The sequence below is a fragment of the Branchiostoma lanceolatum genome, chromosome 5 (genome assembly GCF_035083965.1).
Source record: "Branchiostoma lanceolatum isolate klBraLanc5 chromosome 5, klBraLanc5.hap2, whole genome shotgun sequence".
Classification (NCBI taxonomy): domain Eukaryota; kingdom Metazoa; phylum Chordata; class Leptocardii; order Amphioxiformes; family Branchiostomatidae; genus Branchiostoma; species Branchiostoma lanceolatum.
In genome coordinates this window covers 8,908,284-8,926,860 of record NC_089726.1, presented here as the reverse complement: position 1 = coordinate 8,926,860, position 18,577 = coordinate 8,908,284, and the positions used below count along the sequence as shown (strand labels likewise).

The 18,577-nt window shown below is 42.9% G+C and overlaps 2 protein-coding genes across 2 annotated transcripts; one reads left to right on the top strand and one right to left on the bottom strand.

The window, feature by feature from the left end:
• The first annotated feature begins 866 nt into the window (after window positions 1-866).
• LOC136434865 (uncharacterized) lies at window positions 867-7,149 on the top strand. The gene is made up of 4 exons (XM_066427947.1): window positions 867-2,812; window positions 2,954-3,050; window positions 4,813-4,945; window positions 6,116-7,149. The coding sequence occupies exons 1-4, from the start codon at window positions 872-874 to the stop codon at window positions 6,864-6,866; spliced, it is 2,922 nt and encodes a 973-aa protein (XP_066284044.1). The 5' UTR covers window positions 867-871; the 3' UTR covers window positions 6,867-7,149.
• A 139-nt stretch (window positions 7,150-7,288) lies between these two features.
• Window positions 7,289-18,459, bottom strand: LOC136434871 (ruvB-like 1). Its single transcript, XM_066427957.1, has 13 exons — window positions 18,237-18,459; window positions 12,559-12,645; window positions 12,306-12,438; window positions 12,026-12,109; window positions 11,829-11,896; window positions 11,249-11,338; window positions 10,862-10,906; window positions 10,305-10,409; window positions 10,116-10,179; window positions 9,571-9,769; window positions 9,304-9,406; window positions 8,783-8,874; window positions 7,289-8,080 (listed from the first exon to the last, which is right to left on the bottom strand). The coding sequence occupies exons 1-13, from the start codon at window positions 18,375-18,377 to the stop codon at window positions 7,921-7,923; spliced, it is 1,371 nt and encodes a 456-aa protein (XP_066284054.1). The 5' UTR covers window positions 18,378-18,459; the 3' UTR covers window positions 7,289-7,920.
• Between the last annotated feature and the right edge of the window lie 118 nt (window positions 18,460-18,577).

The window sequence follows — 18,577 nt, the reverse complement described above, 5'->3', positions numbered from 1 at the left end:
TGTTTATCAAGACTTCATGTATCTTGCTTAGAACCTATGCTTACGAATGGATCTCAAGTCAAATTAGCTGCTCATTTCAAGGCCCATACAATGTTTTCATCTTTTTCCAGTGGCAGTGCTAAATATTCATATATGTGGTAGGAATAAAATGTTTTCCGTAACAAAGAAAGTCCAAAAATTAGATATTTGACTGTTCCAGTATTTTGGACCTGTGATTTTCAAGGCACCGTAGTACCGGGTATTGTGTACTGATACATAGCCCTACTTCACACAAATATTCAGAGACCTTTTACATCTGAAATTAGCCCCTAAGGCCAGTCACACAAATGTCAGTCAGCAGACTATATCAGCCCTTTGAATATGCTGTCAATCATGCAAATTACATGACATCTGAGCATATCATCATTTAATGAAACACTTTGAGGTTTAAATACCTGCATTGTGGGAACCTTTTTTCGGTCACAAATCACTGTGAAATTCTTAATATCAATAAGTGTAGTGAGCAACATAGAACAAAAATTTCATGCTGTATTTTAACTGTACTTTACTGGGTGTTTCGGGGATCTTACTATAGCTGATGAGGCCAACAGGTGGTCTTAATTGCCAATGCCATTCTTTTTGTCCAATTTACAATTGATGAAACACTATGTAGCATAACACAAATGTTGTCACCAGTTGCTAATTTTACTATGTATGTTCCAATAACGGCATGGCTTTTGGCAGGATGTTCCTGAAAAAATGTGTTATTGACAGGCCAGGATGCATAGGTATAAGAACAAGTCATTGTACACCCTATTTGATCTTACAATGATGATTTAAAAACATTGACCCAAAGTAAGCAAATTGAATCTGTTATTTCCAAAGGAGCAAGATGGACAAGGTACAGAGCAGCCTTAGCAAACAGGCCATCAATGATGAACAACCTAGGAGTCTGGAGGATTCCGGCATTTACTCCGTAGAACAACTCCAACAGACAGGGGATGGTGGAAGAGTGGCCAACCAACCAAGTCTCGGGTCATGGACAGATTCTGGCTTTCAATCCATAGGACAACAAACTGGCCATACAGGCATCAACCTGGCAGGTGCAGCTGGACATTTAGGCAACACCATGGGAGATAATCCAGAAGAGATGGAGTGGGATGGCCCTCCAGAAAAGGAACCACAGCATATCATAGACACATGTACAGAAGGGCCGGACACTGAGACTGTGGACAGCACATCACCATATCGCGCACTTAAAGCTACCATGGGCAATATACAAAAGGGGTTAAATCAGATTTCACGGTGGTCAACTGAAGCAAATGAGGAGATTGACATCACCTTCCATACACACCAAGGTGGAAGTGATGTGAACCTCACCAAAGTGTTCAAAAATCTTAAGTTGATAATTCCTATGGCAGTGCAACTTTTGGAGAGTGGCCCAGGTCTCCAGGACGACTTTCCATTTTACAAAATAATGAACAGAGACACAGCCAAAGCAGACAGGATGGATCCACCTGGGGTAGCTGCCCAGAAGAATGCTGTAAATCACAAAGCCGAGGCCCCACAAGCCTATCAAGCTGCCCTGAACCACAAACTCTTACAGAATACAAGTAAAGGGTCAACTTCCATCAAGCTTAAGAGTGCAAGTTTGGTATCCCATACTTCAGCTAAATCTATGGTCAAGGCTGAAACCAAACCTCTGCAAGCCACGCCTGATGCAAAGGCTGGATCTCAGCTTGTTATGTCCAAAACACCATACACCGATTCAACATTCATATCTCAACCTGAAGACAGTCGAGATACACCTCAAGCTGCACTTGCCATGACCCCTCCAGCTGAACCTGCCATGGCCCTTCCAGCTGCACCTGCCATGTACCCTCCAGCTGAACCTGCCACGGCCCCTCCAGCTGCACCTGCCACGGCCCCTCCAGCTGAACCTGCCATGGCCCCTCCAGCTACACCTGCCATGTACTCACCAGCTGAACCTGCCACGGCCCCCCCAGCTGCACCTGCCATGGCCCCTCCAGCCACACCTGCCATGTACTCACCAGCTGAACCTGCCACGGCCCCTCCAGCTGAACCTGCCACGGCCCCTCCAGCTACACCTGCCATGTACTCACCAGCTGAACCTGCCACGGCCCCCCCAGCTGCACCTGCCATGGCCCCTCCAGCTACACCTGCCACGGCCCCTCCAGCTACACCTGCCACGGCCCCTCCAGCTACACCTGCCATGGCCCCTCCAGCTGCACCTGCCATGGCCCCTCCAGCTGAACCTGCCATGGCCCCTCCAGCTACACCTGCCATGGCCCCTCCAGCTACACCTGCCACGGCCCCTCCAGCTGCACCTGCCATGGCCCCTCCAGCTACACCTGCCACGGCCCCTCCAGCTACACCTGCCACGGCCCCTCCAGCTACACCTGCCACGGCCCCTCCGGCTACACCTGCCATGGCCCCTCCGGCTGAACCTGCCACGGCCCCTCCAGCTACACTTGCCATGGCCCCACCAGCTGCACCTGCCACGGCCCCTCCAGCTACACCTGCCACGGCGCCTCCAGCTACACCTGCCACGGCCCCTCCAGCTACACCTGCCATGGCCCCTCCGGCTACACCTGCCATGGCCCCTCCAGCTGAACCTGCCACGGCCCCTCCAGCTACACCTGCCACGGCCCCTCCAGCTACACCTGCCATGACCCCTCCAGCTGCACCTGCCGCGGCCCCTCCAGCCACACCTGCCATGTACCCTCCAGCTGCACCTGCCATGACCCCTCCAGCAGCACCTGCCACGTACCCTACAGCTACAGCTACACAAGCTGATGCCAGTTATGATCAGGTAGGTAGGACAAGCATTGTCATTGTCAATAATTCAATAACATTACCATGATACTAGTAAGTCAATCATGTACTGCATTGATCATAAATTAACCTTCCATTCAAAATGTTACTTTTCACTTGACATTTGCGTTTGTTCCAGAGTACACGATATGTTTTTGAACATATCGCAAGTTATGCAGACAACAATTATGATGATTTGATGGACTACTCTGACTCACAAGCAGCAGTAGCAGCAGGTAAACACTGAGGAAATATGGACCACTGGGCTGAGTATCCTAGTCCTTAATCAACTGTATGCTAGTGAAAGGAGATTCAGAAATAGTCATATTATTGCATGTAACATTATGTACATACATTTGTAAGTTAATTAGCCTTAATGAAAACTGTTAATTGCCAATAAGGTAATTTGATGATACTGGACCAGGTGACTGTGACAAACTTAAAGAGGATGAATACTTGAATCCTACTTAATTCCATCAAAGCCAACAAGATATTACACAAGGCTACTCTAACCTCTCAAATAGAAGTACCCCCTGGAATAGAAGTACCCCCCGGACAAATTTTCAAAATGTAATATAAGTACCCCCTGGAATAAAAGTACCCCCCGGAAAATTTCAAAAATCGACAGTCGAGGCTAGGTAAACTGTGTTCATACATGTACAACTGTAAATGTCAGAGGGAAATAAGATAATAAGCAGGTAGGTAACTTATATTTAGTCAATTATGCCATACCTATAAGTATATAGATATTGAACAGAATAACTGTCCATAGCTTGTTCAAATCATGATGATCTTCATCGCCTCTTCCTAAAATATAATAGTAATATTGAAAAATTGGGCATAGGTTCCCCGCTATGACCCCTAACCGGGGGCCACGGTGCTTTCAAATTCAACAAGTGAAAATGTGCATGATACATGCTTTTTCTACTTGGAACTTGAAGCAAGTGATCAAAGAAAATTGTTATATCATTTTATTATGACTGACAATCAGTGACATATAACAAAAATCATCAGAGTACTTAAGTTAAATGTACTGATCATATTTTCTAAAGACAAACGCCTAAATTGGGAAAATCTTACGATTATTTAAAAAAATGAACCCTCTGAAAATAAATATGGCCTTGTGTGTCTATCGTTGCCCAAAAAATATAATATTTCCATGCGTTTACGGTATCATTTTAAAGATCGGTATCCGCATTACGCAATATGCTGCTAGTTTTACTGTCGCCATGCCTGAGAGTGGCGGCCATGTTTCGCGATTTCGCGCTGTTGTTTACCGAATCATATCGGACATATTTCTGCCGTTTTAGAGATTTTGTGGCCTCAAAACACATATCACAAGGGAAGTTAAGTTATGATTGTTGTTTTAACGTGTTACATGTCTTCTGCGAACAAATAATTCTTCCGCCGCGCTGCCGATACTACGGATATAGTGGTCAGGAAATTATTATTCCCCGTGCAGGCGAGCACCCTACTCCACACGTTTTTGATCAGCGTGCTTTGGTTTACGATGTAAACAGAGACTATCAAAGTTATTTTTATGAAAATTGTATTTTAAAATGTCAATGTCGCGTCTTATTTTCCGGTTTACTTTGTAGCGTCATAGCGATATCGACCGATATGTTACGAGTGCCGCCAGGATACTTTTCACAAGGCCGTCAAAGCGGCGAGAAAATCAACGCCGGTAGGCCGAAAAATAGCGAATTACGAGCAAAAATACCGGGGAAATATGGGCAGAAAAACCTTAACTTACGATTTTAGAGGGATTCCTGGTTTTCAAAGCCTCAATTTTTCAAAAAATAATAAACGTACCGTCTAGAATAAGAAAGTAACGGGTGGAACTGTAGGCGAAAAAAAATAAACGTACCGGTACGTTTATTTGAGAGGTGAGAGTACATTGTATTTCAGATACTACAATGCACTTTTAGCTCCAAGTACCAAATGTCAACAACCAAATCGATAGTCTTATTCTAAATCTAGCACAACTTTTTCCCTCAGAGAACAGTGGAAACCTGACAAATGGAAGCAGTTTCATCAGTCCGCTAAGAGGACCATGCTTTCTGGATTCTATGATGTATCACCCACTTCAGAACAGCATTGCTGTCTCACCTTTGAGAAGCATCTGTCTGTGGTAAGATACATTAGTATGTTCACATAATATTTAGACGATAGAGCCAGTTTGTGCATGAATGAAGCTGTTATTGAACAGCCATTGCACAGCCAAAATATATCTGATATTTTCAATAGCAACAATTTTTCATTAAGTTAAAAAATTCAAACCTAACAAGTTAAGATTTAGAGTTAGCATTTGAATTGATGTTACATTTTCTTTACTGTTTTTTCCTATTTCATGTACAAGTAGTGTAGCCTGAGTACCAGCCTCCGTAGTGACTGCTGGCTTAATTCTTGTCGCTTGCTAACCACGGAGTACCAGCCTCCGTAGCAACCACTGGCTCAATTCTTGTTGCTTGCTAACCACGGAGTACCAGCCTCCGTAGCAACCACTGGCTCAATTCTTGTTGCTTGCTAACCACGGAGTACCAGCCTCCGTAGCAACCACTGGCTTAATTCTTGTTGCTTGCTAACCACGGAGTACCAGCCTCTGTAGCAACCACTGGCTCAATTCTTGTTGCTTGCTAACCACGGAGTACCAGCCTCCGTAGCAACCACTGGCTCAATTCTTGTTGCTTGCTAACCACGGAGTACCAGCCTCCGTAGCAACCACTGGCTCAATTCTTGTTGCTTGCTAACCACGGAGTACCAGCCTCTGTAGCAACCACTGGCTCAATTCTTGTTGCTTGCTAACCACGAAGTACCAGCCTCCGTAGCAACCACTGGCTCAATTCTTGTTGCTTGCTAACCACGGAGTACCAGCCTCCGTAGCAACCACTGGCTCAATTCTTGTTGCTTGCTAACCACGAAGTACCAGCCTCCGTAGCAACCACTGGCTCAATTCTTGTTGCTTGCTAACCACGGAGTACCAGCCTCCGTAGCAACCACTGGCTCAATTCTTGTTGCTTGCTAACCACGGAGTACCAGCCTCCGTAGCAACCACTGGCTCAATTCTTGTTGCTTGCTAACCACGGAGTACCAGCCTCCGTAGCAACCACTGGCTCAATTCTTGTTGCTTGCTAACCGTGGTTAGGCTACAAGTAGTGAGCCTTCATGCAAGAATTTGAAATAAACTTTTTTGTGAAAATCTAGTAAGTTGTAACCAGTGTTTTCCAGTTGACCGGGAATAAATATCTTTAGGTCAAGGTCAACTAGTTTTATATGTTAATCTAATTTTTCTGTGTTTCAGGGATATTACAAGAAACAGAGAGTACAAGGGTGTCGAGTTCCAGTTTGCCGAGAACCTCCAGCCGTTTTCAAGATCAGTTGGCATCATTGTTAAAAACAACAAACCCTATGGGACATGTTTCAGATTTGGACCAGGAGATGTTATGACTAATTTGCATGTAGCTAGTCGACGTTATGCAGACCTAGATGACCCTTCCGATGCCTTTGTAGAGTTTAATTATTACAACAAGTGGCCACCTGAGTCCCCTGAACGATATTGGATTGATGGCATAGCCTACAAGTGCCGCAATCCCTATCTGGACTTCTGCCTTCTGAAGTTGAAGATTAAAGATAGCACATTTTCCACAGTCCAAACAACACTCCCTATACAACCAATCATCTCTCTAGAAGAAATAGATACGGTCACATTGATAGGGCATCCAAATGGATGTCCAAAGACCCTAGAGTCCAATTGTCAACTGCTAAATGACAACCAGGTCGCTCAATATTTGGGCCCAATTAGTGATGACATGCATTCCCTAGTTTTCCATTCACAAAGGGTCAACTACCGTTGTTCCTTTTGGGAAGGGGCCTCAGGATCACCTGTTGTAGCGACATACAATGATTGTTTACAAATTGTGGCTATGCATACACAGGGGTTTCTAAGTGGACCAACCTGTCAAGTAGAACAAGGTGTAATCATGTCAGAAATACTAGCAGAACTGAGGGATTACTACCCTCATCTCTATGACCAATCGCTATCTTTAAGTTGAAGATGAAAAACATTCTTAACAAGAATACTGTTTAGTGAGCCACACACATTTCTTTAAAAGGGGTGTCATCGTTTGCAGCAAACTGGAGTCCCGTTCAACTAATCTCCAAGTAGATCTGTTGGTGGCAATGACAGTATCCACCTGGCAAAAGCAATATTAGTGGCCAGTTGGATTGCTTTTGCCGGTTGATACTGACATTGCCACCGATAGATCTGCTTGGAGATTATGTTCAACATCCTTTCTTTTGTCTTCTGTGCAAAATAAAGAGTCATTTCAGTCTGTACTTGTGTTGTGTTGCTACTGGTTATTGTTGCAGCCTAGCATACTGACAGATTTCGAAAGTTATGCATCACTGACATACATGTTTATTATTATCATACTATCTGTAAACAAACACTGTAAACAGACAGACACAGATGAAATGAGCTGACATTCTGTATTTACAACAGTCACCAAAATCCACATCAGTCTTTGGAATGTTAACATTATATTCATCAACCAGGCCTTAGTCAAGGCCACATCAAGGTGACTTCTTCAATAATAAACCCAAGCCAAACTATTATTGTGTCCAGTTACTATCCTCCCCCTTTTTTTTGTTTTAACTTTTCTTGCTTTCAAAGTTTGGATGCTGTATAAAGGAGGTGCAACTGTTGGACTGTCATTATTTTTGTAAAAGAGCCTTGTGTAGCCTTCATAGAGGAACAACAGCGTAATCTTCACGTCAATATTTTGCACAGTGCTGGTTATATTGACACAGTAAAGCTATATATACTGCTATTGGAGCTGTTTGCTACTGGGGTCACAAATCATTTAATCCTTTTGAAATCATGTCAAAGTGCACACTTCATCTTTTGACTTAACAGACTTAAAACAACTCTTGACTTTGAAGACCAAATGTATTCTGTCTGTGATCACACATTATACGGAAAATAAAAAAGATATCAAACTTTCAACTTTACAACATTTCATCACTAATTGTGTGAAATACAAAATATACTAACGGACAACACAATACTCAAAACCCCCAAACCAGAGATGGCTCCATCCCCCTTCACTACTTCATGTACTTATCCTCCTGTTCTTGGAGGACCTTAGCAGACGTCTTAGCGTCAAAGAAGAGCTGACTTATCTCCTCAACATCCTCCCTGCTGATCTCATCTCTGCCATTGATCTTGGCCATGAGGCTGGCCGGAGTCAACAGTTGGACAGCATATCTGGGGAGAAAAAAAAGGTAGCGTGTTGAGCTTACAATTGCAGCTGTGTGCTATGTTACATGTATTACTGTAGTAGCCTGGGTGACATCCTAGTTAGTCTTCCGGGACTCTTACAAAATTTATTAGTGTGGGAGCCCCAGTAAACTAACTAGGATGGCACTTGGGAGAAAAACAGAATGGGATTACCGGTAGCAAGGTGGCAAGGAAATAACAACAAACATGTTTAGGGCAGTCTGAACTAAGAGTAAGACATAAGACAAAACAAAAGCATGAAATAACAAAAAAACAGGCAAAGTAAAGTTTACTACAAATTACAGTCTTGCCCTATATTTTCGTTTTACTGTAACATTCCTAACACTGCACAGAAACTAGTAACAAGACCTGGAAAAGATCCAACTTTCCCTTGACAATGATTGAATAGTCTGGGTCCCTTCACACTCTTGTACAACAATCTGGTGACACACAGTTTATACCTGAGGTCCCAGACTGTCCAGTCTTAGCAGCTATAGTACAAGAATCCACACATAAGAACCTATACTTGGCTGCCAATGAAACCATACGTCAGGCAGTCCAAACACTGGAGGTCAGACTAGAGTCTTGTGCTGTCAATCTCAGAACTGACTTTTTGCCATGAGCACTTTTCTCTGTTTTCTTTTTTTTACATACATGTAAGATGTACATGAGTAAGTAGGATGTTATCACCTGAGAGTAGCATTCACCCCCTGTTCTCCCAGCATCTTCAGGGCATCAGGCTGACACTGGATGTTCTCTACCAGGGCGCGGACCTGCAGGATCTGAGAGACACAATATGATGTACTGTTAGCTTGGTTTACTGTGGTTATGTCCAAGTCTTTTCCTTCTGAATCTGACTTCAATCTGCAAGAAAGTGAAGCACCAGTATATATTTGTGATTACATGTAAGCATTTCAACTTTCATGATTAATCTGACATTTATGGTCAGTCACAGTAAGAAGATAATCATTGGAACAAATGTAGATGAAGCTTCAAAAGGGGTTAAAACTGAGATACACAACATGTCACGACTAGTCAGAGGTGACAGATCTTTTATAAATTTATGTGTGACTGATCAAGTACATGTGTACATGTGAAGCAAAAGTCCAGTATTGGTAAATCTACCTGTGGCTTTTTAATTGTATCTGGACTTGAATGGCAATGAACTACTAGTATGACAAAGGTCGGCAAAAACCCCCAAAAGGGCTTACCTGGACCATTTCCTCAGGTGAGTAAGGCAGTGTCCTGATGATCATGACCCTGTCCAGCAGGTCAAGGGGAATGCCATGGGGGGACACAATGTCCTCGGTACCCCTGGAAGAAATAATAATAATAATATACCACAATGTTATCACCCATGTAGCTATTTATACCAGTACAATTCATACAAATAGTTGAAATATTTTCTTTAAAAAATAACGAAAAACAACAGAAAGACAGGACATGAAAGCAATACTGGATGTGCTAAAAACGCTCACTTTATGGTACACTTCCCCCGGTTGGTTGCGAAGATGACGATGGGTGCGATGGTGGACTCCAGCGCTCTGTGCAGGTACGTGAAGCACTCGATGTCCAACATGTGCACCTCGTCGATGAACAGTACCCCGGGAACAAGCTCAGCGATACCCTGGTCAATGTACTTGTTCACAACCTTGTTGATCTCTTTTCTCAACTTGTCTGGAAGTAGAATAGAACAGTATTAGCAATTAGTACTTCCAAATAATACGTTGCAAGTCTGCCTTTACATTTTACAGTGGTTACTGGGAAATTACTAAATTTGTCTGCTTACTGTAATACCAGTGTAACAATGCAACACTTATATGAGAGCTCATTCGTATATCAAGAACCCTCCTTGGAGAGAAAAGGTGAGGCTTACCCCCCCCCAAAAGGCCCAGCATTAGCAAAAGAAGGGGGAACATGACATTTTGTAGTGGGTGAAATGGATTGAACTATGGGATAGTCAGACAAAGTAGATAAGTTCAGTCCATTTCACTCAGTACAAAGTCATGAAAAATCTTGTTACCTGTAATTTCTGTCTTTTTGGGCTTGGTGAGTTGACTCATCATGGACATGATGTCCTGGCCTCCCTGGAACAGTAAGAAATACAGTAAGAAAAAGCATCAGCTTGACTTCATGCCACACACAATGTACCAGACAAATATGATTGATTACACTGGCAGAAAGAAAATGATAGTGAATGGCAGTACAGTACCTGTGGTCTGGCATTTGCTATATCCAGGTCATGTAAGGTCACATCTTGGATGACCTCCTTCTTCTTGTGTACATCACCCTTGGGTAAGGGCACATATTCTTCTGCCTAAGGACAAGAAAGGAATTTCAGATTATAAACATTTAGAAGATTTCTCTCATCATCAAGCAAAAATAATGGACTGCAAATAAAGAAATGTCAATCATAGAATCAAAGACCTTTCAAAACATTCATACCATAAAATAGATACACTAGACAGAAAGTTAACATTCTAGTACTGTAGTTGTTTCAAACCACTCATGAAATAACAACTTGAAACTAATTACTGTTGAACTTCTTTTAATGAATAAACAGTAGATTTGAGTTGTTTACATATCAATCATCAGGCCACACACAGAAAGCGGGGCCCTAACTGATGACATGTATCTTCCTCTTCCTCTTGTTTCTATCCAATAGTGGAATAGTGTAAACCACATTGGGGTAAGCATAAAGAGGAGAATCTGCAAATTCAGGTGACATTGGGTATACTCAAATAAAGTTGATGAATGTCAAGTTCTTACCTCAAGATCAAACTCTGTTGCGTAGGTGTCTGATCGACCTTGTCTCTGTAGAAGGCAAGAAAAAGTTTTGGTCCAACAATGGTTATCAACTGAATACTTGACATAATTCCACAAGATGAGCCTTTTGCCTAACTACTTGATACTTGTCAGCCCACATATGATCATATTAGCACCACCTATCAAACAAATGTAGAACTACAGCAAATCCATGGCTATTTCACAACTTTTACAATTACACCTGAGCTAGGAATTTTCACGGAATACAATATCTACATAACACAATATAGAAAAAACAAGTTTAGAAAGCAGCACGTTTCCCTTTATTTGCAGTACAGAAGCCCTTGCAATTTCTGAATTTCTACACCATATGTGAGAAACATAACATACCTTGACTGCACCACTGTTGGCTTCGATGTAGATGACATCACCGACCTCCACCTTCTCCTTCTGCAGAGTCTCATAGATGGAAGGATCCAACTGGGGAAGAAGAAGGTATCAATTTGTGTCTAACCCAAAAACTCAAGATACATAATCACACAAATGACTCATCCTAATCTTCAGATAGTGGGAGAAGAAGAGGAAACTGGTGGGAGGCAGGGAGAGAGAAGAACAGGAAGGACAGGGGGAGGGGTGAAGGTGGTACAAAGGGAAAGGGAGGAGGGAAGGATTACAAGAGGGAGTAGAGAAGATAGTACTTGAGGATTCAAAAACAGTGGTTGATGGTTTAAGAACGTGTCCTCCTTCAGCCACTAAGCACACACTTTGGTCACAGCGTGCACTAGGGCAAAAGGCGTTTTTATTTTCCTCCCGTTTCTATCCAGCAGTGCACATGTGCAAGACTGGGGTAAGCAGTGAGAGGGTCATTGTACATACAGTTTCTGACCATTTAAAACTTAGAAAAGCAAGGCATTTACAGAAGCTTATGGGTGTCAACATATTCTTAAGACTTCATCATCAAATGTCATACCTTCAACTGCTTTGTGCCCTTTGCTGTCTTCAGTCCTATGATCACATGACTAACAGTCTTCCCATATCCTGTAAAGAAGTAGAAAAGCTCATTTTCAGGAGGGCAGCAAGATTCAAGGTTTACTTTTTATAAAATCTACATTATCTTCCAGTATAATATCTTTGGACACAAAAACACAGGAAAGTTTCAGTACTGACCTCCCATCGGGTTCTCAGTTTCACAGGGTGTCAGCTCCGTCACTTCTCCTTCATACACTTCCTTCGTCTCCTTGATCCTCAGACCTAAAAAAAAAAAAAAAAAATCATATACATTACCTGCATTGAAAAAACATTTTTAACCACTACAACAACTGTTCTGGAATCACTAAAGAAAGAATAGGTGTTGCACATGTCACTGTTATTATCAACCATGCAACAACCAGAGAAACATTCTCTGCAAAGATAGCTTTTTGGCATCAAATTTGTATAGATTGCTCACCAATGGCTCGTCTGAAGTTCTCCATGAGCACTTCTGTTTTCTTGATCTCTGTTGAGTAGACCTCGCTCCCCACCATGGGACAGAAGGGAACCTTACTGCCCAGCTCCTGAGCTATGGCCAAGGCAAGGGCAGTCTAACGAGGGAAAGGTTTGGTATTAGTCATGATTCAACACACAGAGAAAACTTTTAAAAGACATCTTTCTACCTGTCTTTTACTGACATGAATTGGGTAATAGATAATTCTGATGCTAACCTTTCCAGTTCCCGGCGGTCCAGCCAGCAGCACTGCTCTTCCAGACATTTTCTTGGATCTGATCATTTCCACCACAATACCGCTTGCCTGAAATAGGAAGGAATGGAGTATTTACTATAGTTAAAGATGATGATGCAAAATATAACTTGACCTGCCTGCAGTATATATTTGCAAACCTGCTCCATGGTCTCAGCTTGCCTTTTTAATGAGGTGTAGAGAGCTATTGTGATTCACCATTAATCGTAGCTGTTCCACTCAAAGTCAACGTTAAGCATTGTCGAGAAATTGTTCATGAAGAGTAATTGGTCGTTCAACCAAGATGGCTGCCGTCTGCAGGCAGGTTTGAGTAGTGCTGTCCCCTAAGTGCTATTTCTTTGTTTTCCGCTTCCCGTTTGCCACTAACTCGTTACCTCAACATGGGCCTTACATCAAGGGAGAAGGAAGAAGTGATTCCAGGCATCATTGATACCCGAATTAAGGCTACCATCGAGGATACTATCGTCAACGCTTTCCAGCAAGGAGGGGTGCTAGCCGCCATAGTACCTACGATCGTGTCAGCTGTGCGCGAGGCCGTCGTCGCGTCCATCCAGGCTGAGCTTGCGAAGTACCACGAGGAGCTACATCAGCAACGGGAAGAGTTCAAGGACCTGACTACACAGTACAACAACCTCAAGGATGAACACAACACGCTCCAGGCCAAGGTAAATAACCTCGAGCAGTACTCCAGAAGGAACTGCGTCATCATTTCTGGAATACCTGAGTCACCTGGTGAGCGGAGCACAGATAACTCAGTCTTGTCCGTTGCAAATGACAAGCTCAAGTGCGAGCAAAGTTGACCATCAACGACATCGATCGATCTCACCGTCTAGGGAAACCCCGGGGAGATGGAAAACCTCGACCGATTATCGCCAAGTTTTGCTCGTACCGGTCTAAGGCAACCATCATGCGTGTCAAGGCGACCACCAGCGGCAGGGCTGTACTGAGGGAGAACGGGATTTTTGTCAACGACAACCTGACGAAAGCCAACATGTCACTCCTGAAGGACGCCCGATCACTCGTCAAGCTGAACTTACTCAACCAAGCCTGGTCCTACGACGGCAAGATATTCATCAAGACTCTGAAAAATGAACGGCGACTTCTGTTTGCATCTGTCGACCTTGATATCTATCGGGTCTCCAAGTAATGTACCTATGGACCTAGCACTTATGGACAGATAACGTCTGGCATTTACAATCTGTAATGTCACACTTATCCTCTACACTACTCATTTCACTTTATTGTTATCACGTTTCATCTTGTATGTTCTGTGTTAAAGTTGTTTGTTATTGTTCCACACAGCAGAGTTGGTATCATCATTACCATATCAATTACCGAGGAATTCCTCCTCACAGGTGCGTGGCAGACAGAGGAGCGCTAGCATTACTCATTCATTACTGACCTACTCCAAACTCTAATAACATGAAATCTCTATCTGTCTGCCACGCAAACGTAAGGAGTCTTCCTGCAAATGACTTTGTGAAACTCCATGAACTAGAGTCCGTTGCCCTAGATGTGGGATTCGACGTAATTGCGCTAACAGAAACTTGGTGTGATGAATCCATCCCTGACTCAGATATTACATTGTCATCATATCAATCCCCGTTACGACGGGACCGCAATAGGCATGGGGGTGGGGTTGCGCTTTATGTATCAATTAATTTGTCATGTAAAAGAAGGTCTGATTTGGAAACACTCGGTTCCGAATCAATCTGGTGCGAGGTCAGAATAAGAAATTGGGATGTTTATATTTGCGCATGCTACAGACCACCTGGCCAGAATGTGGAGGAACGCTCAGCATTCATAGACCACCTGCAACGGTCTGTAGATACCGTTATGGCCAGTGGACCTTCCGAACAAAGTGTAATTGTCTTACTCGGTGATTTTAATGGCAGCTCAGATAATGCAGCTGGTATAATAAGCAGTTTCGTGTCTGATAACAACTTTACCCAGTTGATATCAGAACCTACTCGCAGTACCAATACGTCATCATCGGTGCTTGATCTCATTATCACTGACTCACCTGGTCTTTTCACGGACCATGGTACTTACCCTCCCCTGGCTAACTGTGATCATTCTCTTACTTATGGAATAATGTCTGTCAAGATCCCCAGAGCCAAAGCCTATAAACGAACTGTTTTTGACTTTACGAATGTTGACTATGAAGAACTTAACTCGAAGATTTTTGATGTAGACTGGAATTCCGTGATATCGGAACACATTCCAGACGTGAACGCCTCAGCCGAGGCTTTCATGGCAACTCTCACTAATGTCATAAAGCTGGTCATTCCTAGTAAAGTAGTCACCATTCGTCCTAGAGACAAGCCCTGGATGACATGTGAGATTAGGTGCTTGCTTAGGAAAAAGAGGCGACTGTACAGAAAACACAAAAGAACTAATATTCCAAATTTGTTTTGCGCCTATAAACAAGTCCGCAATCAGTGTACAGATTTGATTAGACAAGCAAAGAGAAATCATCGGGATAGCCTTTGTCTCGACCTGGCCAATCCAACTCTGAACCCCAAAAAATGGTGGTCCGTCTCCAAGGAAATCTTCCTTGGTAAGACCGATCGTGTTTTACCTTCTCTACTTGAAAATGGCACTGTTATATCGGAAGACAAGGCTAAAGCCGATATTCTTTATAGCTACTTTGCAGCTCAAACAAACCTTAATACCGAAGGCGCCTCTTTTCCCAACTTTGTACTCAGAACAGACTTATCTATTAACTCAATTACTTGTTGTCCCGCAGATGTGTACAAAGTGATATCAGACCTTAACATTAATAAGGCTACTGGTCCTGATGGCCTGAGTAATAGACTCTTGAAGAGTATTGCGCTTTCAGTATCAGAACCACTGTCACACTTGTTTAATGTTTCATTGAAATACGCCTGTTTCCCGTCTATTTGGAAACTTTCAAATGTCGTCCCTGTGTATAAGAAAGGCGATAAGCAGGCGAAGGAAAACTACAGGCCTATTTCACTTTTATGCGCTGTCTCTAAAGTGTTTGAACGTATAGTTTATGTTCCATTATCTACCTATTTACATGGCAACAACCTGCTTACCGATCGAAATTCTGGTTTCACTCCCGGTGATTCAACTGTTAATTCATTGACGCACCTTGTTCACAAGCTACACAAAGCAGTAGACCAAGGTCTAGAAGTCCGTGCCGTTTTCTTGGATATATCCAAAGCTTTTGATAAAGTATGGCATGCTGGGCTTATTTTCAAGTTGCGTCAACTGGGAGTATCCGGATCACTTCTGGAATGGATTGAGTCGTACCTTACGAATCGAAAGCAGCGTGTCGTCATCAATGGGTCATGTTCCAGCTGGTTACCTATTGATGCAGGTGTCCCACAGGGGTCACTCCTAGGGCCACTTCTTTTTCTAGTTTTTATTAATGATCTGGTGGACAATCTGCTAACTGAAGCCAATCTTTTTGCTGACGACACGTCGCTGATGGAAATAGTTTTGGATCGTCTTGTCTCAGCAAATAGATTGAACCACGATCTTAAATTGGTGGGTGACTGGTCAGACCAGTGGTTGGTAACTTTTAACCCCCTCCCAAACCGTACTAATGACATTTTCTATGAAAAAGATCAAGGTCCATCACCCACCGTTAGTGTTCAAGGGAGTTGAACTGAAGGAAGCTGATTGTCATAAGCACTTGGGACTACATTTAAAACGTGATTTGTCTTGGTCATACCATGTATCCGAATTAACATCCAAGGCAATGAAACGTATAAACCTTTTGAAAAGGATACAACACTTTGTTCCCCGGGGAACTCTGGAAACCTTGTATTTAAGTATGATTCGGCCATTAATCGAATATGCAGATGTTGTTTGGTGTAGCCTCCTCGGCAAAGACTCAGATTTACTTGAATCTGTTCAAATATCTGCGGCACGGGTTTGTACTGGAGCCATGAGAGGCACTAAACACGAGTCTCTGTTAGCCGAGGTTGGATGGGACACGCTGGCTATCAGAAGACAAAAACATAAGCTGATTCACTTTTGGAAAATATTGAATGGTTTCGTACCACAATACCTTCAAGACCTCATCCCACCACGTGTTTGTGACATTGTCCCATACAATCTCCGTGCCAACCAGAATTTCACCTCCATTGTTTGTAAAACTGAAAAGTGTAAAAAATCTTTCTTGCCCTCAACTATTCACTTGTGGAATGAACTGCCCTCTAATGTCCAAGCATCGCTTACGATCAACGTTTATAAAAAGGAACTGGACTCACATTTCAATAGACCGTTCAAACACCCTCACTTCTCTCACGGCCAAAGACATTATGCAGTTCATCTTACAAGGCTTCGTTTAAATTTCAGTCAGTTAAACCACCACCTATTTCTACACCATTGTATAGATTGTCCTACATGTAAATGTGGCCATTATAGTGAAACAACTGAACATTATCTCCTACACTGTAAACTTTATACCACCCAAAGAAGTACTATGTTATCATCTCTTTCCAACATAACTGACCTTCAACAACTTAACGACAGCTCACTATGTTCTATTCTGTTACGCGGTTCCACTTCACTCTCATACTTACAAAACTGTCATATATTCGACATAGTTCATACTTACATCCATTGTACAGGAAGATTCATTTAGCGATAGATACCAACTTGTACTGTCTATTGTTAATTTTCTTTTATCCATTTTGTATTTATGTATGTCATTATGTCTCTTGTATGTGTATGTGTTGAGTAGAAGGCTTCATATAAGCAATCGCTTTCTGCCTTATACTCCATAAACATATACGAATAAAATAAATTGGTCGTTTTAATTCTACATAGCACAATATTTGTTTTGCTGAATTCATTGTTGAGCACTAACAAATTCTAAGTATTGCATGGACAAATGCCAGAATGCACAGAAGTCACAAATGGGCTGCTCAAAAAAAAACGTTGCGGGGGGGTGGGGGTGGGGGTGGAAGAGGTACAAAATCGGGTTTTGTCCCTACCCTAGCTCCAATCCAGAAATTGGTCAAACCCCCCCCTAGTTCCTAATCCAAAATGGCCCAACTGACCCTAGTTCCGGGTCAAAAATTGCTCAACCCCCCCTAGTTCCTAATCCAAAATTGCACAAACCCTCCCTGGTTCCTTATCCAGATGCTTGAACCCTACCCCCCTTCCAATCCAGCCTCTTCCACCCCCCCTTTTCAACTATTTTTTTGGAACAGCCCAATATTATGGCTGCTTAGGTGTTCACAACCTAGTTTTGCTAGACAAATTGTGGAGCAATCCAAATCATCAACTCGTTCCCAAAAACTTTAAAATAACAAATCAACTTAACATTAAGCGTTGACATCCCTCCTTAATTTACTGTTAAGCACTGCCAGTCCTCCTAAATCTACCGTTATAGGCGATGCCATTCCACCCCCATGCAGACCCTCATGCCCCCCACCCCCTTGGGTAGTTTGCTCAACAAGCATGAACTTGTCCCAGACGTTGGTTACCACTTCCAGTTTGCTATCTGTATAACTCAAACAAGCGTCTTGGATAGGAGAAAACAATATAGATGCTAAATAGAATAGTTTACACACGCAAGACGACTTTCTTAGCCGTCGTCATGGCGCCCGGAGTCGCACATGGCGGTCAAAATTATTTCGAGAAGATTCCCCCCTTCTCACCTCTCTCGCCAGCTCCTGTCCGACCATCCCTGCCGCCGCCTGCAGCGCAAATCCGTTCTCGTCCAGCCCCAGACCTTTCACATGGCTGTGCGAGGCGATCCGCTGGGTCTTGGTCGTGCTTTTCACTTCTTCTATCTTCATTTTTCACAGCCGTTCAGATTCGCGACGCTGGAAATTCGACGAGACCGCCTTTTGTGATGGGCTCTAAATACCGGAAACAAACGCTACCACTACCGGATATGACGTACACAAATTTGTTTCAGCTCAAGATTTATGATTTCTCTTGTGGACGAACATTTTAACTGGACAAAAATTAAATTCATTTTTTATTTTTAGGTTGG

Bases quoted from the DNA above. Each gene is read 5' to 3' on its own strand.
- LOC136434865 (XM_066427947.1), top strand. From the start codon at position 872: ATGGACAAGGTACAGAGCAGCCTTAGCAAACAGGCCATCAATGATGAA. The intron at 2,813-2,953 runs GTAGGTAGGACA...CGTTTGTTCCAG, and splicing joins CTGATGCCAGTTATGATCAG to AGTACACGATATGTTTTTGA. The intron at 4,946-6,115 runs GTAAGATACATT...TCTGTGTTTCAG, and splicing joins TTGAGAAGCATCTGTCTGTG to GGATATTACAAGAAACAGAG.
- LOC136434871 (XM_066427957.1), bottom strand. From the start codon at position 18,377: ATGAAGATAGAAGAAGTGAAAAGCACGACCAAGACCCAGCGGATCGCC. The intron at 12,110-12,305 runs GTGAGCAATCTA...TTTTTTTTTTAG, and splicing joins GAACTTCAGACGAGCCATTG to GTCTGAGGATCAAGGAGACG. The intron at 11,897-12,025 runs GTCAGTACTGAA...ACTTCTTTACAG, and splicing joins AACTGAGAACCCGATGGGAG to GATATGGGAAGACTGTTAGT.